A 27986-nucleotide genomic window follows, 5' to 3' on the forward strand; every position below is an offset into this window, starting at 1 on the left:
CTTGGAGTGCCCCATAAAGCAAGTGGATGCCCCAAAGCTCGGCCACATGTGAGACATGGGCTGGCAGGTCAGGGCCCTGGATGACCACTTTGTGTCAGTTCCAGAGACCTCACTTGGTCCCACAGTAAGAAGTAAAGTCCATAACCCTCCTGCAAAAAATAAAGTGCCTTCTGGAAATGACTTTAAAGTGTAGTTTAAATTAAATTAAATTAAGTCACCTCTTCACATTTGGTGAGTTAGAGGACATGGAAGCAGCCCTGAGGAAGAGAATAGGGTCTTATGCGAGATTTCTCATGTGGAAAAGGGGCTCCCAGTCCCAGAGGTCTCAGTCCATGAACAGTCAGCTCCATTCCTCGTGTCTCAAGGTGAGGCAGGACATCATGCCCAAAGAGTGTGGTGAAGGGAAGCCCCTCACATGGTGATCAGGCAGCAGAAAGACACAGAGAGACTTAACCCAGATACAAATATATACCTCCAAACCATGCTCCGATTCCCACCTCCATTCACACCTTACCACTTCAGTTACCACTCAATTAATCCCTATCAGGGGGATTAATTCACTTATTGGGTTAACACTCTTACAACCCCATCATTTCTCCTCTGAACCTTGTTACATTGTCTCACATGTGAGCTATTGAGGGACACCTCACATCCAAACCATAATAACATGACATTCAAGTTCAAAAGAAGAAATTCAAATTGTTAAAATAATAATTAAAAAATACTTTGGTACTTTTTAAAATGATATTTTGGAACAGAAGAAATTTTTTAATAGAGTTCACCAACAATTCCTAACAATTTATAAAGCATCCTGCTTACTAGAAGGCCCAGACTCTTACTTGCAGGAAAGGAGAGCAAATACCTTTCTATATCAAATTTTAATAAGACACATGAGTATGCTTTCTAAATTTGGAAAGACAAAAAAAGGAAGACTGTCTTTTTAACACAGAGAAAATTTATTCTTAGTAATATATGATTTACAAAAGACAGCTTCTGACTTGTCTCTTATGCGTTCTAATAATTTAAGTCCTGAGGAAATTTCATTTTAAATGGTTTTAGGCATCATGAAATATCAATACTTGACATTTTTTTAAAAATCACCATCTTGTTTCTATCTTCTAAAACTGATCCACATATTTTGCAAAGAACAATCTCATCCAAATTTGAAAAATTCTTGTGTGTGTGTGTGTGTGTGTATGTGCATATGATCTATTTTAAACAATATCACTGACAGTTGGCTCCTTCCTAAGACATCTCCTTAAATTTTTATCATTTATTTATTTAGCAATTCTGAAGATTGAGCCCAGGACCTCATGCATGCTAGGCAAGCACTCCATCACTGAGGTACAACCCCAGTCTCCAAAGATATCTTATTAAAATAAATTAAGTTAAAATCATTTAAAGGGCTGGGGATGTCTCTCAGTGGTAGAGCACTTGCCTGGCATGCAAGAGGCCCTGAGTTGAATCTTCAAAATAGAATCATTTAAAATTATGAGAAATCCTCAACATGACTTCTCTCAATCAAAAAGATCAGTTAAGAAGTATTTTTTAAAATTTCTTAATGAAAAATAGCAGAAGTACATGTGATAAAAATTCTGTAGAGGCCGGCCGAGGTGGTGTACACGCCTGGAATCCCAGTGGCTCTGAAGGCAGAGGCTGGAGGATCAAGAGTTCAAAGCCAGCCTCAGCAAAAGCAAGGCACTAAACAACTCAGTGAGACCCTGTCTCTAAATAAAATACAAAATAGCGAGTGCCCTCCAGTTCAATCCCTGGTACCAAAAAAAGAAAAAAGAAAAGAAAAGAAAAAAATCTGTAGAAAACTAGAAAGGGAAAAGAAATTAAAAGTGAAACAGTAGAAACTTGTTGAACTAAACAGGATACCTAAAAGAAATGAATAGTTCCCCATTAAAAATACACATTAACAAAATAAGAAAACCATAAATAGACCAATAAGCATAGAAAAGCTCCAAATGATGCTTAGAGATCTCCTATTGAAAAAGAGCCCAGAACTCTAGGAGTTCACAATTGGGTATAGATGGGCCTTTAACAAATTCTGATTTTATATAAATGGTCAAGATCTAGAAAAAAAAAAAAAGGAGACTTTTCAATTCATTTTATAGTATAACAAATGTCCAAACTTGATATAATTGAGATATTGCATCTAATGCAAGATGTCAGTGTTCACACATCAGGTGTTATTTTATGTACCTTCCCAAACATACTACCAATGAAACTGTAAGATTATCAACTAAAGAAAAGGTTTTGTTAATGAGTTTACCTCTATGAAAGCCACAGAGTAAGTTTGTAACAAGTTCCAGCTTTGGTATAAATAATATATTTATTTGTTTATTTTAATTAGTTATACATGACAATAGAATGCATTTATGTACTTTGATATACATAGATAGATATAATTTCTCATTTTTCTGAGTGTACATGTTACAGAATCATATTGGTCATTCAGTCACATATATATATATATATAGATAGTAATAATATCTGTTTCATTCTACTATCTTTCCTAACCCCAATTCCCCTCCCCTCCTCTCCCATCACTTTCCTCTACCTAATCTAAGGTAATGCTATTCTTCCCTAATGCCCCCGACCCGTTATTGTAAATTATCATCTGCATAGTAGAGGAAAACATTTGGCCTTTGGTTTTGTGGGATTGGCTTATTTCGTTTAGCATGATAAGCTGAAATAGTATTGTGTTAATGCACCTACTTCAATTTTTCAATACTGTTTCTACTATTAGAAATGAATCTTCAATGCAAAAAAAAAAAAAGAAGAAAAGAAAAGAAATGAATCTTCAAAACAAGAATAAAAGCAAGTGATAGGGTGTGCAGTGGCCTTTTCCCCTGTGCTGGGAGTTGGCTCCCTATCTCAGCATTCTGCCTTGGGCCATTAACACATGTTAGGAATGGGAGACATGCTGACCCAGGAAGGAAACCTCATTACAGAAGTCACTGTAAATCGGCCCCATTCCAGAGGAAAGTGCTCAGTCAACATGTTCTGCAATGACTCCCCGACCCTTCCCTTTCTAATAATATCTTCCTCTTTTGTCTTAAATCACCTCTATTAACAGGTTGTTTGCATTTTTTTTTGTTGTTTTTTTTAGATTTTTTTTTTTTTTCTGCTTTATCAAAGATATTCTCTCAGGAAGTGGTGGAAGATGGGCAAGGGGACCTCTGGCTACACCTGCATGGACTGAGGTGTGAAAAGACTAGCCTGCAGGTCCCCTAAGTGTTGGGGTGTTTCTACCCCATCTGCATCCTCAGCCCAGCCCAGGTGACTGGTGAAATATAAAGGAATAAGGGCCATCTACAGGACACTGGAATCTAGCCCAGACAGCAGGTGGCAGGAGCTACATAGTAGAATGGGTCAGTGTGATTTGAGACTGCAGGGAGCCACCACATGGACATTACCTGGTTTTCTGGCCACATTGTTTTGCACCCAAAGGGCATTGTGATATCGAGTTGAAATCTGGGGGCACTTAGGAATTGGAAGACAGGGAAGCACATGAGGGTGGCCTGAGAACAAAGGATGTAAATCTAGCTCCTGGGCTTGTGCTGGGGTGAGAAGTTGAGGGCATCAGCCTTCACTGGAGCAGACATAGCCCAGGCCAATGTAGAAGCTTCCAGAAATCTGCCTAAATGGAACTTGGAAACTGCATCTGTACTCATGTATATATGCATTTATTTCTCAATCCCTTGCATCTGCTCTTTGGTTTTCAGTAGTCTCTCCTTACAAGTGGTGAGCAGTCCCCACTTATCCCTGCTTCTGCACCCCAGGATTCAACCAACAAAGAACTGAAAATAATTCAGGAAAAAAAATTTGTAATGAAAATGCTTTTCTGGTATTACTTCCTAAGCAACACAATATAACTATTTACATAGCATTTATATTGTAGTAAATGTAAGTAACCTAGAGATGATTTAAATATATGGAAGGTTTGCATAGGTTATATGCGAATGCTACACCATTTTATATAAGGCACTTGAGCATCCATGGATTTTGGTATGAGGTATCAAGAGACAACTGAACTGAAGTTTAAAAATACATCAGAGGGGCTGTAGCTGTAGCTTAGTGGCAAAGCACTTGCCTAGCATGCGTGAGGCATGGGGTTCAATCTTCAGCACCACATAAAAAATAACAAATGATATAAAGGCATTCTGACCATCTACAATTATAAAAAACTTTAACAAGTCTAAAAATTTTCCCCAGAAAGAACTCAAACATTCATGAGTATGGGGGTGGGGGGAAACTCCAAAGCAGGAAAACACCTTTAAAAATGCTGTTACAAAATTTTAATAAAATCTGTGTGTAGTTAATCCATGATTCCTTACCTCCTAATTGCAGTCCAATTCCCTAATCCTTATGTAAAGCATACTCCAAGTTAGAAGAGGATTTTGGACAACGGTTTTATTGTCCAATAATTGCAGGAGCTTGTGCTTCGAAGGGAAGGGAAGGACCTTAGACCTTTCCCAGACTTTTCTTGATGAAGTGGCTCACCAGTCGCTGCGGCCTCTGCTCGTACTCAGCAAGCACCTCGTGGGGGCTGGTGATCTGGTCCCCTTTCAGGCGGTCCAGATAGGTGACACACACCACGGCCGCTGCAAAGAGCAAAGGTAACATTAAGGCAGAGCACCAACTCTCTGGGTTAGTTCACTGACATGAAGGAAGGACCAGGGAACTCAGAGGAGCTGATTGTGCTACCCGCCAGGAAGCTGGGGTCCATTCTAGCACCAGCCACAGTGATGTGTTGGCAGATGCAGCAGGAGAGAGAAAGATCCTCAAGTGCTCCTCCTGCCTCTTCCCATTGTTTCCAAAAGGCATTCCCAGTCCAATCCCAGGACCAGATCCTGGCTGCCCTATACTACCCCAAAGAGCACATGTTATCTCAGGTGATAGGGATATAGGGCATTCTGGAAGGCGGAGTTGGACTTGAAGATGACTAGGAATGTGGGGGTGGATTAGCCACAATCAGAAAGCTAAAGAGTTTCAAGAGCCAAGCTCTTGGTAAGCATGGAGGGATCATATTATATGGCAACACAGTCTGAGCTAAGGTAGGTCTCTTTCTTATCCCTCTCAGTAATGTGGGGAGTTGCTGCAGACACACTGAGGAACCTTGCATTCTGTGTGTGACAATCAAAGGACACTGTACACATGGGTCCAGGAATGCCACCTAGGTGAGAAATTACCTTGTGGCAAGGTTACAAGAAGTCAGAAAGCAGTACTGGGGAGTCTTGGGAGGAGGAGCCTTAGTGGGGCTTCTGGATGAGCCAGCAGAGCAGAGACAGAGGAAGAGACCAAGGCCATAACCTGCCCTCCTACCTCGGAGACCACATGTTCTGCACATGGAGGCAAAGACTGAAGATTCCATCTCGATGTTCCGGATGCCTGCAGCCTGGGCCGCTTGTAGATAGGCCTGCTTGTCCTTCTCCGTATAGAAACAGATGGCACCGTCCAGACGGCCTTGACCTGCAGCACACAGAGACATGAGAACCACATATAGGTGTCAGCTCCTACTGCATTCTTGCAGTGTGCCACCTCCAGTACATGGGGATGGGGGCCCACCCATCGCCCACCTATGTGCCCACTCAAATCAACCATGGTAGCCAACATGAAAAGGTTGCAGCTGGAACAGTAGCCCATGTATGGACATCCTCACCCAGAGAGCAGCCCACCATCCAGGGCAGGATCAGGGAACAGACTAGGGCTATCTGGACCAGAGGTACCTCACCCATCGTCTCACCCTCATAGAAGTCCAAGGAACATATGGTGTTCCCCACCACTGTGGTGAATTCCTTCAGGTCTGCAGAACACTGCATCAATTCCTGCACCAACTGCTCATCCATGTCCGTGTTTCGAACAACCCGCTTCCCCAGGACAATCTGCTCAAACTCTGGCTTGAAGCAGGCATCCACTGCCTGCCGGGTGATGACTACAGAGCCAGGCTCCAGACCTAAGGACAGAAACAGATGACATGGCTGCGCATGGCAGATGGGACAGTGCTCAGCAGAAATGTGGAGAAAAGAATATGACCCATTGGCACACGAAAGTACTAAAGGATCTGGAACTGTGCTCAAAAATACACTACAACCCGCTTCCCACTAAAAGCTTTTTCTGACTACATAAGTAATTAACACATAATCATATGGAGAAGCACAAAATAAAATATAGACATTGCCAGGAACCTCCATGCCCTTTGTCAAATATTTGTAGCTTCTAGACATTGCTATTTTTTACCATTGTCTGGGCTCTATAGTATAGGTGATTGTGATGTATTTAATTCCTAAATTAATGAATGAATATTTAACATTAACAACTTAATGTTCTGTAGTATTTTATTATATAAGCTTTCAAGAAATACAAAAGCAAATAATAGTATGAGACCCCCCCTCTCCATACATCCCTAGCTTCAGTAATAACCAGTCCCTGACCAACTTGATTTTCCTCAGCGATTGATGCATTATTAGGTCCTATTTTTGTGTCTGTTTCTGGGCATACCTTCCTGGAAAATTTTCTTGTTTGTAAGAATAATATTCTGCTCATTATTCTTTTGTCCTATAATAGCTTTCCATGTGATTATTTATTTATTTGGGTGCAGAAGTTGAACCCAGAGGCACTTGACCATTGATCCATATCCCCAGTACACCGCCACCTTTTCTTAAATTTTGAGACAGGGTCTCGCTAAGTTGCTTAGGGCCTTGTTAAGTTGCTAAGGCTGGCTTTGAACTTACATTCCTACTGCCTCAGCTTCCCAAGCCATCGGGATTACGAGTGTGCACCACCATATTTAGCTTTCCATGGGATCTGACCATTGTTGTGGAGTGAATGTTTGTCTCCCTCCATAATCTGTATAATGAAATCCTCACCCCCAAGGCAATGATGGTCTTAGGAGGCAGGGTTTTGGGGAAGTGATTAGGTCATGACTGTGAAGCCGTAATTAATGGATTAGCACTCTTAGAAAAGAGATCCCAGAGAGATGCCTCAGCCCTTCCACCATGTGAGGACACATCCAGGACACACCATCTATGAACAAGAAGGCAGGCCCTCACCAGACACTCAACCTGCCAGAACCTTGATCTTAGACTTCTAGCCTTCAGAATTGTGAGAAATAAATTTCTTTTGTCTAAACCATGCAACTCTGGTTATTTTTGTTATATTAATCCAATGGACTAAGACAATCATGATCCTTTCCTGATATTTATTTTGAAGTGACAGTGGAAGCATGAATGAACCAGGATAACTTTTCTCAAGCTCCCACACTGGTTGTTTTTTGTGAAACATTTAAAATGTGGCCAACTCTGGCTGTTCTGCTTCCCCATGGTAGGTATCAGAACTTCCCCTTGCCCCTCCTATGAATGGTGGTCAGTGCTGAGCTTCCATCAGCAGTTTTTTTCAGCTTTGAGATTGCACCTACAACAAAGCACCCTGAGCCCTGATTGTTCATGGGGCCTGAGATGTTGCACCCTCAGGTCTCAGCATCACCTTTCCCTCATGGCAGGTGGTAGGTTCCATATCAAACCCACATTTTTCCTAGATATTCCTGTTGGCTGTCTTGAAATTACTCTGTGCTCAGGTTTTTCAGTTGCCTGTAGCCCTGAGATTCTTCCTAAATAGGTAATGATATTTGTCCCCACCCATTCATATTTTGAGATTTGTGAAAATACCATCTCACATTTTATCATCAATGATGTCCAATACTTTTGGGTCTTGTTCTCTCGTTGCATTTTCCATTTTTATGGGGTAATCGAGGGAACATTCTATACTACTTCCCACAAAAAAACTTCTGGTCATAAACTTTAACAGTCCCTCTGTATTAGAAACTCAAAAATAACTTGCAAGATCTCTTAGTAGATGTTTGGTATGAGATGCATGGTCCCAAATATCTGGTTGGTGGTACCAGAAATTAAGTTTGTAAGACAGAGATGGTTCATGGCCATTGGTATGCTTTTCTTTAAACTTGGAATTATAACCATGCAAACACAGATTTTGCATATATCTTTATCTGAGGAAAAGAAAAAATAACACAATCATCCCTCCATATCCCTAGGTTCCACACCTTTGGATTCAATCAACTGCAGATCAAAAACATTTGAAAAAAATACTGCACCTGTACTGAGCACCTACAGACTTTTTTATTGTCATTATTCCCTAGATAGCATAGTGTAAACAACTATTTACATAGCATTTACACTGTATTCAGTAGTATAAGTAACCTGAGATGATAAAAAGTATGTGAGAGGATATATGTAGATTATATTACAAGCAAATATTGTACCATTTTATTTAAGAGAAGCATCTGGAGATTTTGGTATATGTCAGGGATCCTGGAATCAATCCTTTTCATATACCAAGAAACAATTGTATATTCAGAAAATCTAGGGTCTAAAATAAGTCTCTTATCTAAGTAAAAAAAAAAAATTAAATTCTCACACTACCCTAAACCCAAGAGAAACCAGAGCTAGACAGTCAGGAACAATTTGCAGGGGCCTAGTTGCTAACCTAAGGACTAAACTTGCCTTGCAGTGAATTCAGGTTCTTTCCACTAGCTCTATCTCCTTACTGGGAGTGGTAAGTGCCAGAAAGTAGGAAGACCGGCACAGTGTTGGGACCTGAGAGAGTGGGACAGCTTACTTAAAGCCTAATGGACTTCTGCTTTGAGTATGTCGTCTCCCCTCCCAAACTCCAAAACTCCTGTTGAAATGTACACCCCATTATGAGATATTAAGAGGTGGGATCAGGTGGGGCCTTTAAGAGGTGATTAGTGCTCTGCCCTCATGAAAGATTGATTCCTTCAAGGCAATTAATAAACTAATGAGTCATCTCATGGCCTAGTTTGGCTAGGTCTCTCTCCTATCCTGTGTCTCACCTCATGATGATGCCCTGCACCATGTTGGGACTCTGAAAGAAGAAGGCATCACCAACAACCTTGGACAATAACCATGAGCCCAAATTAATTAATCTCTTCTCTTTACAATCCGCCCAGTCCGTGGTGTTGTGTTATTAGCAACAGAAAGGGACTAAGAGACAATTTAACAATTTTATCATTTTGGTTTCTCATTAAATCCTGTTTTTGTTTTTTTAAAACAGGCTGAGAACTGAGAATTTCTGGGCTAGTTTAAGGACTTTTACCTGAGGTTTGCATTCTACCTTTCCTTCCCTCTTTGGGTTTTTGCTGGTTTGCTCATAAGGTATTTCAAATTCTTTCAGGAATAGGAGGAGGAAGAGTGAGCACAGGAGAGGAGAGAGGCAGAGAGGAAGGATTAGAAAGAATAAAGAGAATCAAGCAAATAAAAATACAGGAATTATGTAGCTTCAGAAGGACAAGCTTCTGCAGGTTCCTGGCATGATGACTCCCAGCTGTGATCTCTGGGGTTCAGGCTGGGAGAATGGGTGAGACCAAAAAAAAAAAAAAAAGTTTCTTTTGCCTCCTATTAATCTGTTCTTGAACAAATCTCAGATAGGTTGTACCAAACCTCATACATGCTGGAGCTGCTACAGGGGCTCTGGCCCCTTGCTATTCACAGAGCAGCCCTTACCTATGCCACCAGAAGTGCCGATACGGATGACGCTGACGTTGGAACACTTGGCATGGTACAGCAACTTGATGAGCTCATGCAACATGATTGCAATGGAAGGAACGCCCATCCCATGCTGGAATCAGAGAGAAGCCAAAGATGAATGCTAGACTGCACTTTTCTTATTGCAGTAGCACCCCTGCCCCATTGGAGGGTTTGCACTCCATAATTTCAGTTTCAGAGGACAACAAGAAAAGTACAGTATTATGAGATATTTGGAGAAACAGAGACCACATTGAAGAAACTTCTATTATAAAATATTATCGTAATTTTCCTATTTTATTAGTGATTGTTGTTAATCTCTTACTGCACCTAATTTATAAGCTAAATTTTATCATAGGTGTGTATGCATAGGAAAACACATTACATGCATGGTTTGTTGGTGCTCTCCTGGGTTTTAGATGTCCACTGGGGTTGGAGGTCTTAAAACTTATCTCCTGTGAGTTAGGGGGAACTACTTTATTCTGGTTGACCTTTTGTGTCTCGTACTTCAATCTAATAAACTCATCATAGTGACAATAAGATGAACACTATTAACACTTCAAGAAACTTAAAGTGTACAGAGAGTTCGTTATATGTGAGCCCAATGATCTGTAAAAACCTGTTAAGCAGGAGCAGTAGAAGAACCAGAAGCTCAGCAGAAAATAACAGCTGCTACTGCTGAGTAACAAATAGCTCCTTCTGGCATTTGAAGCCTGCACAGTTGCCTACCACCCACACACCAGTTAAAAGTTTTACCTTTTTGCTTTTCTCCTTAGCCTCTCTGTTTCAGATTAGGTAACTGGCTGATCCCTCAGTCCCCAACATCAGATCACTTGCTGAATCTGCACGGTGTTTCCTCCTCTAAGGGTCTCTCTGCATACCTCCCCCTGACTTTTCAAGACACTCCTGCAGCCATACCTTCTACCCCTCACTGGGATGCACTTAGCACAGGAGCAGATGCTGTTCCTGCAGCCCTATGGGAGAAGGGTCCCTTTGAGAATTTATCAATGTCTACACACAAGAAATGCTTTCCTAAACTCTCTATAATTAAATGATGTCTTGCCTCTATGTTATGTTCCAGACAGAGGATATTGCTAGAGGTCTCATCTGACCAGAACATTAGGAATGCATGTCTCAACAGGAGGGCTATCATTTGCTAACTATGTAGCTCTTCATTTACATTGCTGCTGACAAAGGAAATCAAAACTGAAAAATGAGAAGATTTCTTTGGTAGAATACTAGAGATTTCTGTGTTCATTCTTATTGATAAGCAAAAATTTGTTATAAAGTAACTCACTATAAGAAGGCCTGGTGTTTGTAGCTCTCCTTAATACCCTGGTTAGGGCTGGATACCCCTTCTACACTCTGCTCATATACTCCCTGCACCTGCCACCCACACACTGTATGGACAGCTGTGTGTATTTGCATTTATATTTACATTTATGTACATAATCTCTCCAAGGGACTGAGCCTCAAGAGCAGGAGCCTGAGTTCCTTCTGTTTATCTGTGTATCCCAGCTGCTAAGGATTGAATTTGCTCCCAGCTTTTACACTAAGCAGGTATTAGGGACCAGTTAGCTATGTGTGCACAGGGGCAAGGCCTTGCAGAGCCTAGACACAAAGTCCAAATTTCACTCAGGTGACTAAGTCTCCAGATACTCACACTCACAGACAGCACTGGTCCAACTTTGTACATGGCAAAGCGGTCAGTGCCTACACAGATATTGGGGTACTCTTCTCCTGGATGGTCAAGGCCCAGCTCTACGGCAATGTATCTGATAAATTTCTTCATCCGGGAGGGGCTCCCACCAACACACACAAACTGTAACCATAGAAGAAAGACCCCATGAGTGCACTGTGTACAACATAAGTCCTCAAAGTTGGTGTCATCTAGGAACTTAGAAATCCAAGAAATCCAAGAAACCCAGGATAACACCAACAAACCATTCATGAACTTAGAAATCCAAGCAATGGTATGGGACTAAGCACAGGCAGCCCTGTAGCACAACACAGTTACTCCACAAATGCAGGGCCCAGACTCTTGCTCTTTGATAGGGCAATTCTAGACATCATGCATGCTCAGGCTCCCTGCACTGTGGAAGGCAGCCCAGCTGTGGAATGAGCAGGATTAAGATGGTGTGAGTTCCTCACTGTCCCTCCACCTCTTTGTGTGACCAGAGTCCCACAACTCACCTGGAAAATAGGCTACAAATTACTCCCTCTCACCTGGTCCCCTGAAAGTCAAATGGCCAATGCATGAAGAGCCAGGGATCTTGTAGGAACTTAGGAAGCTTTAGCTATTGTCAGTTGGTATCTCTCAGAAAAGTAAAAACTTTATTTTGTCACATAAGAAAATATTTGTTTTGAAAAAAACAAAAAGCAAATAAGCCAGTTTAAGGATTAGGAAGATTAAAGAAATAAATTTTAAGTGTTTTTTTTTTTTAATTTTTAGTTGTTGATGGACCTTTATTTTATATGTGGTGCAAAGAATCGAATTCAGTGCCTCACACATGCTAGGGAAGCACTCTACCACTGAGCCATATCCCCCAGGTTGTTTTGTTGTTTTTTGTTTTTTTTTAATGTTTATTTTGAGACAGGGTCTCACCAAGTTGCTTAGGCCCTAAATTGCTGAAGCTGTCTTTGAACTTGTGTCCCTACCGTCTCAGCCTCCCCAACCACTGGGATTACAGGCATGCACCATCACACTCAGCTATTTACTTATTTTTTTGATGTGGGTTCTCACTATGGTGCTCAGGCTGGCTCTGAACTCCTGGGCTTGAGTGATCCTCCCATCTCAGCCACCCAAGTACCTGGAACTACAGGCATTAAGTTTATTTTATATACTGTTTCAATTATATTCTAAGAGATGAATTAAAAGCCAGTATGAAAGTATTTAGAATAGTTTTCTTTTTCACTTGCTATTCATATGGTGATTGAGAAATCACACTTTGTAAAAATTTGAGAAAAATATAACATCATGAGCCTGTCACCAGTCACTTCTCAGTCACCTGTGAGCAGGTCTGCATATCATATAGGAGGAGGCTGATCCTAAGACAAATTCCTAGAATTAAAAGCCTGGCTTTTTACCTTCACATCTCCAAACATAGCTGGGAAATCACATGTGCTAGTGCTGAGATTGAAATGATAGAGAATATCTTCCTTCATTGCTGCTACATGTGGATTTGCAAGTTGGATAAGGCGGTTGCTGTTAGAAAATAAGAAAATAGAGGGTTTATGTAACATCAATTCCAATGACCAGCATCATCACAGAAGTGCCACATGTGAGTGCGATGTGTGAGGCACATGTTGGGGAAGGAGCACAGGCAGACCCTGGGGATAAGACAACACTACACTGTCAAAGTCCCCACTTCCCCATCTCCTTCCTCATAATTCCTCTTTGTTCCCAGGGCCACTATTAGAAGACAATGAGGAAAATTCAGAAAAATACACAACAGCATAAAGATCAAAATGTTAAATCACCCCATACAAAAAGTATAGCCAGTTGCTATCCCAATACAGTTCATTGATACATAAATATAACTTTATTTTAAAAGTAATGTGTTTACCATAAGAAAGATTGTCAGAGATAGAAAAAAGAAGTTCTATTTTTACCACCCAAAGGTAATGCCTTGAATTTCATTTTCTTATGCACTAGCTACCACGTCACCCATGTAGTGCCTATTACGAGTAGTGAGATAAGACTTCCATCCATTTTATTTTTTTTTTTTCAGAATGGCTTACAAGCCATTCTAGAGAACATGTATGTTGATTCACATTACATTTCTTTGTGACAGCACACTGCTGCTGTAGAACAGGGGTCAGCAAGCTTTTTTGGCCAGACAGTAAATATAGTTTTACAGATCACTAAGTTTCTGTCATGACTCAAGTCTGCCATTGTCTCGTGAAAGCAAGACGGACAACACACAAATGAGTGTCTTTGTGTTCCAGTGAAGCTTTACGTACAGAAACAGGTGTCCCAGGTCTCGACAGCTCCACCTACTGTCTGCCAAAGTCCCTCAGAGCCAACCTTCAACATGACTCCTTCACAATGCCTGCCTCTGATTCCCAGAGATGGCATGGGAATACACTTCAAAAGCAACACCTTTGCAAAAACTTGATAAACACATAATATCATGAGCCTGTCACCATCACCTCTCTAGCATCTGTGAGCAGGTCTACGTATCATAAAAGAGAAGTCTGATCCTATGACAAAAATTCCTAGAATTTAAAGCCTGGCTTTTTACCATCACCTCCCCAAACATTGCTGGGAAATCGTGTGTGCTAGTGCTGAGACTGAAGGAAACCAAGGTGCTCTGAACTCAGAGCAATCAGGCCTTCTGGTTTTTTTTTTTTTTTTTTTTTTTCCCCTTCTGTATCTTGACTTCTTGCCCAGACCTTACTGATATGTTTCATTTTCAATCTAACTCAAGAGAAAAGAAAAAGGATGCAAGAGAGAGCAATGTTCTCAGCTGCCTATGATTTGGCAATATGAACGATGGGGTTCATATTGCTAAACCACAGGCAGATGGTTTGACTTTATGATGGTGTGAAAGTGGTACACATTCAGTAAAACCATACTTCGAATTATGAATTTGGGTCTTTTCCCAAAGTAACAATACACAGTACAATCCTCTCTTGTAATGGTCAGCGGCAGCTTCCTCTGCTCCTGGTCAGCCATGCTCTATGGTGTGCTGTGTTACTAAGCTGGAAGTGATGTGTATTAAATGTATTTCAATTTGCAGTATTTTCAACCTACAATGGTTGAGAGGTCATTACCCATCGTAAGTCAAGGAACACCTATACCATTAAACATGGGGGCGCTCCCCTGAGACCTCATCCATCCTCCCTCTCTCCAGAGGATGCATTGTACCTGACCTATATTTCATTATTAAAAATTATTTTTATGTTTAACATAAGAACTATAATTATCTCCAGTAACAAAAACTTCTGGAGGCCCTGACCATGTCCTACTTATCTGAATCCCCAATAGCTCAAGCAGACATGCAAAACAAGGTTGAAACACCTTCTCTGTTTTCTCTACCTGTTGATTCCATTTCTTTCTGGCAGTCAGCATCAATGACAACCCCAAGGGTTCCCACATCTACCTCTACCTACATCAGTTTGCTTCTTGTTTTCATGTTCTCAAATTTCCCCTCCTGTCCATTCCCCTAGAGTGCTGTCCAGCTTAATTCAACACATGAACATTTTTGAAAGGCTAACAGAGAAAAGATTAGTATAAAAGACTAAAGAGAGAGGAAGATCTTCATAAAGGGAGTGGGGGATGGTTGACTGTCTCATGGGCAAGTGTTAGGAAATACATCAGAGAAAGCCATGGCCAGCAGATCAACTCTCAGCTGTCAATCCCTCCTGATGTGCCAACCATATGCAGAGACTGTGCTGATGGCACTCTGGGCACAAGTGCTGGGAACCTTGCTCAGAAAGGGCATGCAAGATCCACCTGCCCTGAGTCCACCTCTTCCTGACAAGGCTTCCTGCTTCTTCAGACACAGGTTTCACTTTACTTGGGGAAACAGATATTTTTCAAGGAACCAAATCCAAGAATATTCCTAGATTTCCCCCAAAAGCCTTTCTTTTCTATAGGGCAATCTGAACTTCTGACCATCATAGGAGTCTCCACACTCTTTCAGTGATAATTGTGTTCAGTGGAACCATGGTTCCTTTCTCCCTCAGGATGTTAGGAACACAGTACATAAAACAGAAGGACAAAGCACAAACTTTGACACAACAGGATGTGATGATAACAACTTGGCCACCTATTTCAAAATAGAAAATGTTCTTTTATTCTTGGTTCCAGAAAGAGCAGGAAAAGGAAACAGGGTGTAACTTTGAAAGACTACCAATGATTTTAAAATATATAACTTTTGGCATGTACCTTAAAGTAACATGTCAGAGCCATAGTACTTAGAAAGATATTTCTCTACTCTATATGCAACTCCAAGGGAATTTATCTTGATTTATTCTATTATTTTATTCATTGAAAAAATTATTAATCGAGATCCTACTATTGAGCCCACAAAAGCAGGACAGGAGGCCACCCCAGGCAACCCAAGCAAAGGTAATAGACAATCAGGTGGTGAAGAAATTAGAAAAGTCAGTTGATTTAAAGTCCACGTAATAGGACCTGGGGTTACATTTCAGTGATTGCATGTGTGCTTGTTAGCAAGCTCAAGGTCCTGGTTCAATGCCAAACACACACACACACAAAGTCCATGTAGAAATCAGGCAAAGATAAGAAATTTTTGCTTTGTTAGCAATGCCCAAACTTAAAGGCTTAAAAGAGGTGTCATTAAAAGCACAGGGTAGCCAAGCACCCTGGTGCATGCCTATGATCCCAGCAGCTCAGGAGGCTGAGGCAGAAGGATCAAGAGTTCAAATCCAGCCTCAGCAAAAGCAAGGCACTAATTAACTCAGTGAGACCCTGTCTCTAAATAAAATACAAATTAGGACTGGGGATGTTGCTCAGTAGTCTAGTGCCCCTGAGTTCAGTCCCCAATATCCATAGAAGAAAAAGCATATGATAGAAAGATGAAAAATTAGAAGGAAATTAGGAAAATATTTAAGATCCCACAGCTAGGAGATGAGCAGGAAATTTTGTTTAAGAAAAGTGGCTGCGTATAGAACAAAATTCACAAATGTTAACATTGAACTGCCTGGACTACTGAGACCACATGTCCAGAGGGTTAATAGCAGAAACCCCAGCACCCACGCTGAAGGTCTTGATCACCTGAATTAAGAAACTTTCAAGCCCTTAACCTCTCAGCTCTCAGTCTATGTCATGAGAATCAAATGCATTCACATATGCCAAGCTCTTAGAAAGATGAGTGGCTCAGAGCATACAATAAAACCAGACCAACCCTTCCCAACCTTGCATGGGTCAGCCTTACTTATGAGAGTTTTCATGTTCCTTTGCTTCAGCTCTTGCAGCCGCCATGCTGTCACTGTGGCAGGACCCTAAGGACAAAACATTGCACAAAACAAGTGAATGTACCCAACAGGAATTAAGGTCATGAGCAGATTTCAGGAATGTGGAAAGTCAGTGCCAAGAAGTGGACGTCCTCATGCATTTACACCATGTAGATGGTGCAAATGTGTACAGTGCCTGTGTATGTGTTTAAAGGGTTACTCATTTCAGAAAGGAGATGGCAAAAAAGGTTCCAACAGGCCAAAGATGGATCTCACACTTTTTAGAGAGTCTGTCCCCACTTCCTGCTTTCCCAGCCCAGGTGTAATTAGAAAGTCATTGGCACTACAAACCACACCCCTCTGCCTTACCCTTCTATAACACTTATTATCCTCTTCCAAGTTTTACAGGCAGCAGGGGGAAGAGAAGGATCAAGTGATCGGCAAGTCAAGGACATGAACAGACACTTTGCAGAAGAGGATATTCAATCGATCAAGAAATGTGAAAAAAATGTTCATCATCTCTAGCAATTAGAGAAATGCAAATCAAAACTACTCTAAGATACCATCTCACTCCAGTCAGAATGGCAGCTATTATGAAGACAAACAACAATAAGTATTGGTGAGGATGTGGGCGAAAAAGGCACACTCATACATTGCTGGTAGGACTGCAAATTGGTGCAGCCAATATGGAAAGCAGTATGGATATTCCTTGGAAAACCTGGAATGGAATCACCATTTGACCCAGCTATCCCTCTCCTTGGTCTATATCCAAAGGACTTAAAAACAGCATACTACAGGGACACAGCCACATCAATGTTTATAGCAGCACAATTCACAATAGCTAAACTGTGGAACCAACCTAGATGCCCTTCAGTAGATGAATGGATTAAAAATGTGGCATATATACACAATGGAATATTTCTCAGCAATAAAAGAGAATAAAATCATGGCAATTGCAGGTAAATGGATGCAGTTGGAGAAGATAATGCTAAGTGAAGTTAGCCAATCCCAAAAAAACAAATGGTGAATGTTTTCTCTGATATAAGGTGACTGACTCATAGTGGGGTAGGGAGAGGGAGCATGGGAGAAATAGACAAACTCTAGATAGGGCAGAGGGGTGGGCAGGGAAAGGAGGGGACATGGGATTAGCAATGATGGTGGAATGTGATGGACATTATTGTCCAAAGTACACGTATGAAGACATGAATTGGTGTGAACATACTTTATATACAGAGATTGAAAAATTGTGTTCTATATGTGTAATAAGAATTGTGATGCATTACACTGTCATGTATTTAAAAAATAAAAGCAATTTTTAAAAAAGTGATTAGCAAGCAAAGGCCCCCTGAGAGCAAAGGGCCTGAGCTGATGTGCCTCAGTGCACTGGCCTGCCTCCCCTGCAAAGCCTAAAGGAGCATAGCACAAAAGTTAATAACTAGAATCAACAAATGGGACTTACTCAAACTAAAAAGTTTTTTCTCAGAAAAAGAAATAATAAGAGAGGTAAATAGGGAGCCTACACCCTGGGAACAAATCTTTATTCCTTACACTTCAGATAGAGCCCTAATATCCAGAGTATACAAAGAACTCAAAAAATTAGACAATAAGAGAACAAACAACCCAATCAACAAATGGGCCAAGGACCTGAACAGACACTTCTCAGAGGAGGACATACAGTCAATCAACAAGTACATGAAAAAATGCTCACCATCTCTAGCAGTCAGAGAAATGCAAATCAAAACCACCCTAAGATACCATCTCACTCCAGTAAGATTGGCAGCCATTAGGAAGTCAAACAACAACAAGTGCTGGCGAGGATGTGGGAAAAAGGGTACACTGGTACATTGCTGGTGGGACTGCAAATTGGTGCAGCCTATTTGGAAAGCAGTATGGAGATTTCTTGGAAAGCTGGGAATGGAGCCACCATTTGACCCAGCTATTCCCCTTCTTGGTCTATTCCCTAAAGACCTAAAAAGAGCATGCTACAGGGACACTGCTACATCGATGTTCATAGCAGCACAATTCACAATAGCAAGACTGTGGAACCAACCTAGATGCCCTTCAAACGAATGGATAAAAAAAATGTGGCATTTATACACAATGGAGTATTACTCTGCATTAAAAAATGACAAAATCATAGAATTTGCAGGGAAATGGATGGCATTAGAGCAGATTAGGCTAAGTGAAGCTAGCCAATCCCTAAAAAACAAATGCCAAATGTCTTCTTTGATATAAGGAGAGTAACTAAGAACAGAGTAGGGACGAAGAGCATGAGAAGAAGATTAACATTTAACAGGGATGAGAGGTGGGAGGGAAAGGGAGAGAGAAGGGAAATTGCATGGAAATGGAAGGAGACCCTCAGGGTTATACAGTGGAGGGGGTAGAGAGAGAGGAGGGGAGGGGAGGGGAGAGGTGGGGAGGGGGGATGGTGGAGGATGGGAAAGGCAGCGGAGCACAACAGACACTAGTATGGCAATATGTAAATCAATGGATGTGTAACTGATGTGATTCTGCAATCTGTGTATGGGGTGAAGGTGGGAGTTCATAACCCACTTGAATCAAAGTGTGGAATATGATATGTCAAGAAATTTGTAATGTTTTGAACAACCAACAATAAAAAAATAAATAAATAAATAAATATCAGAGAACATTTTCCAAATAGAGACCTTATGAATGTAATGAACTTTTTCAACATCAGAGAATTCATATGAGATTTTTTAAATACTTATGAATTTGATAAATATAAGGTCTTTTAGCCAGGCTTTGTTCTATACCTTGGTTCATACCTAAAGTTGCCACCTTTAGGTGGTTTTATATATCCTGGAGAATATAGTAAAATAAATTTTCTATATAATATGAAAAAAAAAAAGCCTAAAGGAGAGGGTTGCACATGCAGAATTGCAGTTGTTTTACTGGAGCACACTAGGTATAAAACACTCCCAAAACATTTCACTGTGTGGACAAGGGCAGTTTTGCCAGAGCACTTTGGAGAACGGTGAGGCTCACATGTTGAACTCAGCTCACAAAGCAATAAATCTGAGTGCCTTGCACCTGCCACACCTTTCAACTCCTGCAACAACCTTGCAGGAAAGGCAGGATTGCTTCAGAGAGAAGGAAACCGAAGCCCTCAATGAGCCATGGTTCATAAAGATGGCCAGTAGAAGTCTGCAGGGCGAAACCATTTTCCTATGCCCAGGGCTGATGTTCCCACAACATGGTTCTCACCCTTGATTCTCACCAGTTTCTTATCCCCAACTAAAACCCAAAAGGACCCAATTGATACTGACCATTTTCAGTAAATTTTGAAAATGAGAAAATTATAGTAGCTGAATCTGGAGCAAAAAAAAAAAAGTCCCTGCAATTGCCACCTGTCTTTTTTCTCCATCTAGCTTTGTTCTACCTTGGCATTTGCCAAACTCTTCTTTGGAAATCTCAACCTTACTGCAGTCCAGGTAAGGGAAGCTTAAAAAAAAAAAAAAAAAGGAATATGTTGTTTTGGGTTTTCTTTCCTTCTCTTTTATGTTTTTGGTTTTGATTGTTTTTGTGTTGCTGGGGATAAAACCCCTGCTCTGCTCTTGAACATGCTAGGCAAACACTACCACTAATTATATCCCCAGCCCAGGAATGAGTATTTAAAAAGGTACCACCTCTCACCCTGTATCACCAGGAACCAAAGGTCCAGCAGAGCGCAGGGAAGGACCATTATGAATGAGCAGAAGTGAGGAATAGGTGGCTTTCTATATCATGTATAGTGATGGCAATGGTCCACCAGGCTGCCCCTCAGAATAAGATCCTGGGTCACAGAAGTCTAGTCATGATTTCAGAGTTTCTGCAGCATCCATTAAACAGATTTTCCAACAACCAGACTTCCATAGTTGTCTGGCTCTGGAAAAGAGCACCATTGGAATGGGATCATCAACAGCAGCCAGATGGCCTAGACTTCTCCCTGGAATCTACCACTCCATTTATGGTCACATGAAGTGGGCTGCATATTCTGATCAGCCCATATTATTCACTGAGAGAAGCTGGGTTTGGAGGTCCTGCAGAGATTTAGAATCCCCAGGGCCAGTTTCTCTCAGACAAAACAAATCAGCCCAAAAGTCAGTTCCCTTACACAGTTCTTGCCTCTGCTCTTTCCTGCACCTGCTGTTTGCCCTCTCGAATCCCTTGGAGACCCTGGCATTCGCAGCTTCCTCCTTCTGACTCCTCCAAAGACTAATTTCCTCGTCCCTTAGCCCAGTGGCTCAGGGAGGCTTTGTTTAGGAGCTGCACAGGTGGAGAGCTGCAGGCCTCTACAATGCTCCCCTGGAAAGTTCCCTGCTAAGTAACTGAGGTTGGGTGACCACGATGCAGGTCTGCTGGGGGTGTTAGGGTTTACCCAGCTTAGTTATCAGAAGTCCATTTTACCACCAAAGGTCCTAGGTGTGAAAGGGAGACTCTATGGTCACCCCACCATCCATGGAAAGGTTAAAGACCAGAGGAGGTGAGGGAAGAAGTCCTAGTCTCCCCTTAGACCAGCAGGAGCCACACAGGACAAGAACCAAGAGTTGACATGCCCTTAGGAACACACACTACACCTCTGGTCCCAGAGGCCACCCAGTGAGTGGTGGAGAGGGTATACTCTGGCACAAGGAGACCTTTGTGCTGAGTGAAAATGAGGCAATGACAAATTAGGGAAACAGGAAGAAACCCTTTGGGAACTTGCTTCAATCACGCCCCCATCCAGGCTGGAAGTGGCTTGACTTCTGCAAGCTGGGGATATGCTGACAGGCATTTTCATGTACTACCTTCTATACGAATTAACTTTGCATCTTGTTTTAATTTATTCACACAATTTGGGGGAATATTTCTAACAATTGTTTTTAAATCGTTTCACTGTATTACAATTATTGTGTATCCTGGATGTTCATCCCCCAACAGATAACAACAGATAATATGAATGATTTATTCCCCAAAGAGCTATGTCAGCATTTACAGTACAGACTTCCAGTTTCTTCCTTGTCCCAGAGCTAATCCCTGGGCCATCTTCTACTTCCTGTTTATTGCTTGGCTAGCAGAAGCCATCTTGCCAAATCTCCTCATTGAATTAGCCTGCTGCAGCTACTTTCCTGCAACACAGGAAAAGTGTGATTTGGCTCTGCTGCCTTCTGCCTGACTCTGCTAAAAGCTATAGCTATTATTTCAACAGCAGTGTAAATTCCAGCAAGAGTGAATTCCGGTAAGATTCTGAATCTCTGACCCCTAAATCTAGCTTCTCTCAGTGAATAATATGTGCTGATCAGAATATGCAGCCCACTTCATGTGACCATGTACTTTTGGTAGCATAACTAGAAATGGCATTATTAAGTGTAAGACACCAGAAAGCACTAAGCATTGCCTGCTTTAGTCGCTGAAGGAATATGAAAACTCCTATGAAATAAATGAGAGATTGACAGGTTGACAGGTCATGCCCTGGGCCCCTGTTGTGTATCTGCAGTGTTTAGGGTCTGTCTGGTATAAAAGCACCTCCTTTGGGATGGGGTTGTGACTCAGTGGTAGAGTGCTCGCCTAGCATGCATGAGGCCCTGGGTTCCATCCTCAGCACCACATAAAAATAAAGATATTGAGTCTACCTAAAACTAAAAAATAAATATAAAAATTTTTTTTTTAAAAATGCATCTCCTTTGATACTGTTAGGTTTCTCAGAACAATGGTGTTTTTTAGCATGGGCAGTTTTGCTCTAGACAAAATTAAACGGTCTTGCTCCTCTGACCCCAAGTGCAGGCAAAGGCTCTATGGAGTTTCCTTAGTACATAAAGACTGGAATGCAAAGGAAACAGAGCTACCTTCCAAACCCACAGTGAGATTGCATCATCTAGCTAAGGAAATTGAGGAATGTAACCACACCTGGAGCCTCCCTCTACAAGATAATGTCTGTTTCTTGAGCTCATTCCAATTCCAAAGAGACTTCCCAGGACCATCCATTCCCCTAATAATCATTTATAAGCCCTCAAAACTGTCTACATTCTCCTTCTTCCTGCCCCTCCCATAGAAAAAGGAGTATATGTTTGTGAATAATGTTAAGCAGGTATAAATACACCCCTGGGATCACTCCCCCGTTCTGTACTTTCTTTGAGGCATTTGAAATGCACTTCTCCTGTTTAATTTTCAGCAGTGAAAATTAAATTTATTACAGTGAATGCTGAGAGGTGTTAAGGGAGATTTCCCTTCACTCTTACAATATGTGTGACCTACAGAGGGATGAGAAAGACCTAGGACACAAAATCTGGTGCTCTGTGTGTCTGACAATCCCAGCAAGCCAGGAGTTAACTCCAACACAGGGCCACTTAAGGGAGAGCCAAGTGAAGTTGCCAACACCATGAGAGGTTCATACTTTATCCATGAAGGAAAGAGCAGAAAAGAACAAACACAAACCCAGTGTGCTCCCAGAAGGCAGCCAAGAGTTTTTAATGATTCTTGACTGGGAGTCAGTATGCTCCCAGACAGGGAAAAAGAGTGTCAACAATGGCACAAGGACAGGGAACGCAAGAGATGGGAGGAAAGAAATCCTCTAGCAACAGCTCAGCTTGGAGAGAAGCAACAAGAGACGGTCAAAGGCCAAGTCCCCAGGAAGTAGTGTAGCCCCATAAAAATCCTGAACATTGCACTTCAGGTGATGGTGGGTCCCTGAAAATTTTTAAACAGAAAATGACAGTCAAAGATTTGCATGTCAGATCCATATGAAGGGGTCCAGAGTAAACCACTGTGGCTGCTATAACTGGGAAATGTCCCTCAAAGACCTACGTGTTGAGGACTTGATCCTTGAGCCTGTGGCACTCACTACAGGGAGGCAATGGAATTTTTAAGAGGCAGGGCCAAGTGGAAGGCAAATGGACCCTCGGGGCACGCTCTGGAAGGGAATATTGGTATCCTGGACCCCTCCTTTCTGTCTCTTTTTCTCCCCAGATACAATGAGATGAACATGCCCCGTCCATCTGGCTCTCCAGCCATGGTGTACTATGCCCCAAAGAAACATATGGACTGGATCTTCTGACACACCAGACAGAAATAAACCTTTTCTCTCTCAATGACTTATCTAAGGTATTTGTCACAATGACAGAAAGCTTATTAACACAGGGTATAGAAATTATTTTGAGCAGAAACCTGAGTTTCTGAAATCTCTTTATTTGCCTAAAAACAACCCCCCCCCAAAAAAAAAAAAACAACTTAATTGTCATGGGGGAAATTCTAAGAGAAAATTCACACAATGTCCAAACATACATTAAAAAAACAAAACAAAACAAAAAAACCTATCAGAAAAATATCTCCCATCTATTTTCCTGAGTTCCCTTTTATTTTTCAAAAAATCATTTTGTTTTTCCAAAAGCACTCTTCTCTTCAACTCAGAAGTCATTTATTCTCCCAGAAGTGCTCCTCTGACCTTCTTCACTACTAAGATAGTACATGAGCCCCAAATTCTAACCACTTCCACGAGTCACTTCTTTTCTATGAACTCTGCATACCAATGTGAAATAAAAATCTGTTGTTTTTTTTCCTGCTAATCTGTTTTTTGTCAGTTTAATTTGCAGGCCTCTAGGAACAGAACATTAGAGGGTACAGAAAGTTCTTTTCTTCCCCACATATAATTAAAGCACAATTGGATTTGAGGGGCACAGAGCATAAGCAGAGATATCAAAATGACCAACAGCTGAAAGGAGAAGTGAAAATCCAAATAGGACAGGGGTTAGGGGATGAAATCCTGAGGGATGAATGGAGGAGGCATTAGGAGGAGGTCACTTTCACTCCTAGTTGGGATGTTGGAAAGGACAGTGCTGTTTTTGAGGTAAGATCCTCACAGAACTTCATTTGAAGTGCCACGATTCTAGAAAAAGTACCTATGGGCATCACCCCATGGAGGAACTGAAGCCTGGGAAATTAACAAAAGTAGGTTTGAAACAGAAGAGAATTTGGCCATGGGAAAACATGAAATCAGCTAAGGTCTGGACATATAGATTCCTTAAATTAAGTTCCCCCAGCCCCACCTCCAGAAGAGCCTCCAGTCTTTTACTAATAATGTTTACAAACTGGACCCCAATTTTCTAGAATGGACATGAAGGTCTTCCGTGGACGTCAGATCTTCCAGTCAATGATGACACAAGCTCAAAATTCCCTGCATAGAACACAAGAGCACCTAAAATAAATATGCACTCCTCTTTTTGCCTAACCAAAAGCAGCTTTCCTCCCTCCATTTAGATAAATTCCCCCATTATCAACCCATGGAGGAGGTAGATTATGGGCCTCCTTGCCAGTCACCATGTGAAAAAGATTTTTCTTTTCACAAAAATCCAGGTCATAGTAGAGGCTTCAATGCATATCAGGCAGCAAGCATTTGTTAGATTACAATTAACAGTGCAGGTAGAAATTATGGATCCAGGGAATCTACAATTAAGGAAAGCCCAGGGCTAAGTTGAACAAATTGAAAGGCAGGACAAAGGATCACCAAGGGAAGAGAATGGTCAGAGCAGGGTCCTGACACCACAGAGCAACAATTTTAAAAATATGGCCTAACTCAACAACAGTCCAGGGTCATCTGATCGGAGGTCCTGACAGCACCTCCACCCTTCATCCAAAGCACCTGGAGAACTGGTCACTTCTCCAAAGACCCCCAAAACTGCTCAGTAGGTAAATTTAACCTTAGTGCTTCAAGAAGATGTCACATTGGGTGGACTTCAGAAACATTTCTTCTAACATTATGTCATGATACTCTCAACTTCCACTTCACAGAGGGAGGGAAACCTCCCATTTCTTCTAGACAAGTCTGTAACCATCCAGGCCCCAGATGTGTTCTCCACACAAGCAGAGCCTGTGCTAATTTCACTGGACCTGTAGAATCTGCCCCCAGAGGACTTGTAACAGTTGATCCACTTTATGTTTTGCTGCTCTGCCACTGCAACTTATTTTAAAAACAGACATGTTTCTTTCTCTTCTTTTCTGCCTGCTCCTCCCTATTCTCAGGGGAAACAGGATTACCTTTCTTTCCCATCCTATGCACAGTTATCTGTCCTTGAGCACACACTCACCATAGGAAGAAAATTTGGAGATGGCACCAAAAGATCTCATAAACAACTATCTCCCAAATTAACAACTTCAGACAGAACACGTGGAATGTACCCTCTGAATCACCTCTTTAAAAGCCCCCCCTTCCCCCTCATGGCAGAATCACAGCCTCTGGGTCAGAAGTACCCCTGTGATCCTTTGCTAGCAAAGCAATAAAACTTCCTTTTTCTTTTTCTCAAAACCATGTCCTCGTTATTGGATTGGCATGTGGAACAAGGATGGAGCTTTAGGTAAAAGACTCAATCACATGGCTCTTGGTCTCCCCAGGGAGGCCCCTTCCCCTTGACCACCTGGACTCCCCTACCTGTGGCCAGGCCCAACTCTTTTTTTTTTTTTTTTAGGTTCTTTTAAATTTTAATCCGTTAAACAAAGATCAGATTGGTAGACTATTTGTGTAAATAGCTTAGTATATAAACACTTATAATACTTCTTTGAAATGGATTTACTTTAAAAGTGTGTGTGAGAAAGAGAAAGGAGCAAGAAAAGGAGGAGGAAATGAAGGAGGGAGGGAGGAAAGAAAAGCACAAGTGTTCAATGTTTATTTCTAGGGAGTAGGAAAATCCCAAGTTTTACTTTCAGTTTCATATTTAGGTTTTGTTTTTATTCTTTTTACAATAAAGTTGTACTAATTCATGTTCAGTAAGTCCAACCAAAATGTGCACTTTGACAAAAAGCCAATGTATACAAAAATGAATTTATGTTTACCTAAAACATTACTTTAATGCCCACCAAAGCTGAAAGTACCAGAACCATGTACTCAATAAATGTGCAATGAACTAAAGATATCTGAAATAATGAGACTTATGTGGAAGAAAACAAGGGAAAGAAATAATGGAAAATTGGCTGAGAAGTGGGGGAGGCTTGAGCCAAAACACAGTTGGAGCACAAATTGAACAAATTGAAAGGCAGGACCGACAATGGCAAGCCCTGGGAATGGCCCAGCAGGGCTTGCAAATACCCAGCTTAAGGCATTCCTTCTATTCAAGAAGTCACCAAGTTTTTTAAAAGCCAAGGTCACAGCCTAAGAATGGAACCAATGGTCTTTATAACACAGAAGGCATCAGCAAGAGGAAACTGAGGAAAGGATGAAAGGGGGAAGGTGGAAAAAAGGAAACAAAAGAAGAGAGAGATGAATGTCATCCAGACTCCTGAAGATAGCCTCCACTGCCTTCAAGGGAAATGCCCCCCTCCACACACTTACAGGGTGTTTCTCTGTAACTCACCGTCAGAAGGGAGCAAGCAGCTCGATGCAGACAGAGCTCTGTAATGGAAGGCAGGAAACAGGTGGTCAGGTCGAGGCGGAAGGCTTCGGATGCATTACCCACGAGTCAAGAGATCAAACCCTGAAGTGGAAAGAGGAGCTCTGCTAATGGCCAGCCGGTTTGTGGAACCCTTTCCCCCATTCTGGGCCCTGCCAGGTCTTAGAAAAGGTTGCCATGTAAAAGAATTATAAAGGGACGCACTCCTCTATGCAAATTAATTTGTGTCATTTAACAAGTATGACTAAAATTTCTCTGTGGAGCTGCCAGACAACTCGATGCCAACATTTATGCGTTGACATTCTAGTAAATGTTGAAAAAAAAAATGTATACTTGAATCCATTTGAACGATGAAGGTTCAATCTACAAAATGAAAAGTTATCTTTTGTTCCCCACGAAAAGGCAGTTGGGAAACAAAACATCACTTCGTAACTGATATTACCAACTTTTTTCTTCTGCCCGGAAGAAAGCCCGTTTGGGGGTTTCTCGCTCTCCCTTCCCGCCTAAGTTCCAGTTTGTGGAGAATCACCTCTTGGCACCCTCCGGGACCCAAACCTGCGAGCGCTGCGTCCACCCTCTCAGCGGCCACACCAGGTGGAATCCTCGCCAGGAGACCCACACGCTCTGATCGAGCGGCTGGTGGCCCAGACGCGAGAGAGACAGAGGGTGGACTGGGCGCGCCCTCTTCTGCGCGCGCTCACCGATCTGCACATTGGGACGATGCACCCTCCCCAGCAGCCCGGCTCCCTTAACATTCTTTGCAACTGATCGCCAGAATCCTAGCGAGCCTCAGTCACCTCGCCTACAGGTAAATGGAACGTTACCAAGACTGGGGACCAGAAAGTATCTGGTAAAGCCGCAACAGAATGCAGAACCCAGTGGCGGACTACTCACGGGTCTGTCCTGGGTCCGCTACGCAAGCTGCGCTATCCTTGCACAGCAACTTGAGCGACAAGGACCTCGCTCCAATGGCACAAGGCTCTCAGACGGTGGTCTAGAGGCTATGCGCCGGACTCCTTAAAGGAGGGAATGGTGAGCGAGATGAATCTCAGCTCACAGCCCACGAGAGCCCCTCTTCGCGGCAGTCACCCACAAGTGACGCCTGGAGGTCACAGTAGGGTTCTGACCCAGTCCGCCC

At 41.9% G+C, this 27986-nt stretch overlaps 1 protein-coding gene across 14 annotated transcripts; it reads right to left on the reverse strand.

Moving 5' to 3' along the window:
* Positions 1-2319: 2319 nt before the first annotated feature.
* Positions 2320-27986, reverse strand: Upp1 (uridine phosphorylase 1). Of its 14 annotated transcripts, none has more exons than XM_046451455.2 (9): positions 27743-27986; positions 26813-26850; positions 16475-16541; positions 12657-12774; positions 11233-11391; positions 9549-9663; positions 5756-5965; positions 5335-5481; positions 2320-4613 (listed from the first exon to the last, which is right to left on the reverse strand). In XM_046451455.2, exons 3-9 carry the CDS (start codon positions 16519-16521, stop codon positions 4474-4476), a joined length of 936 nt encoding a protein of 311 aa, XP_046307411.1. In that variant the 5' UTR covers positions 16522-16541; positions 26813-26850; positions 27743-27986; the 3' UTR covers positions 2320-4473. The 14 variants fall into 14 exon arrangements, with proteins under 14 accessions (XP_046307411.1, XP_046307440.1, XP_046307381.1 ...); XM_046451484.2 differs by having other exon boundaries at positions 26791-26850; XM_046451425.2 differs by having other exon boundaries at positions 26813-26932.

The sequence above is a fragment of the Marmota monax genome, unplaced genomic scaffold, assembly GCF_021218885.2.
Source record: "Marmota monax isolate L192 unplaced genomic scaffold, Marmota_monax_Labrador192_F-V1.1 WCK01_AAM20220418_F8-fsc00342, whole genome shotgun sequence".
NCBI classification, from domain to species: Eukaryota; Metazoa; Chordata; class Mammalia; order Rodentia; family Sciuridae; genus Marmota; species Marmota monax.

What these genes read in the sequence shown, in the direction of transcription:
- Upp1 (XM_046451455.2), bottom strand. Translation starts at nt 16,521, where the DNA reads ATGGCGGCTGCAAGAGCTGAAGCAAAGGAACATGAAAACTCTCATAA. An exon ending in GACCAGTGCTGTCTGTGAGT is followed by an intron (nt 9,664 to 11,232) that starts GTGAGTATCTGG and finishes CTCTGATTCCAG; the next exon opens with CATGGGATGGGCGTTCCTTC. An exon ending in CGGCACTTCTGGTGGCATAG is followed by an intron (nt 5,966 to 9,548) that starts GTAAGGGCTGCT and finishes TTCTGTCCTTAG; the next exon opens with GTCTGGAGCCTGGCTCTGTA.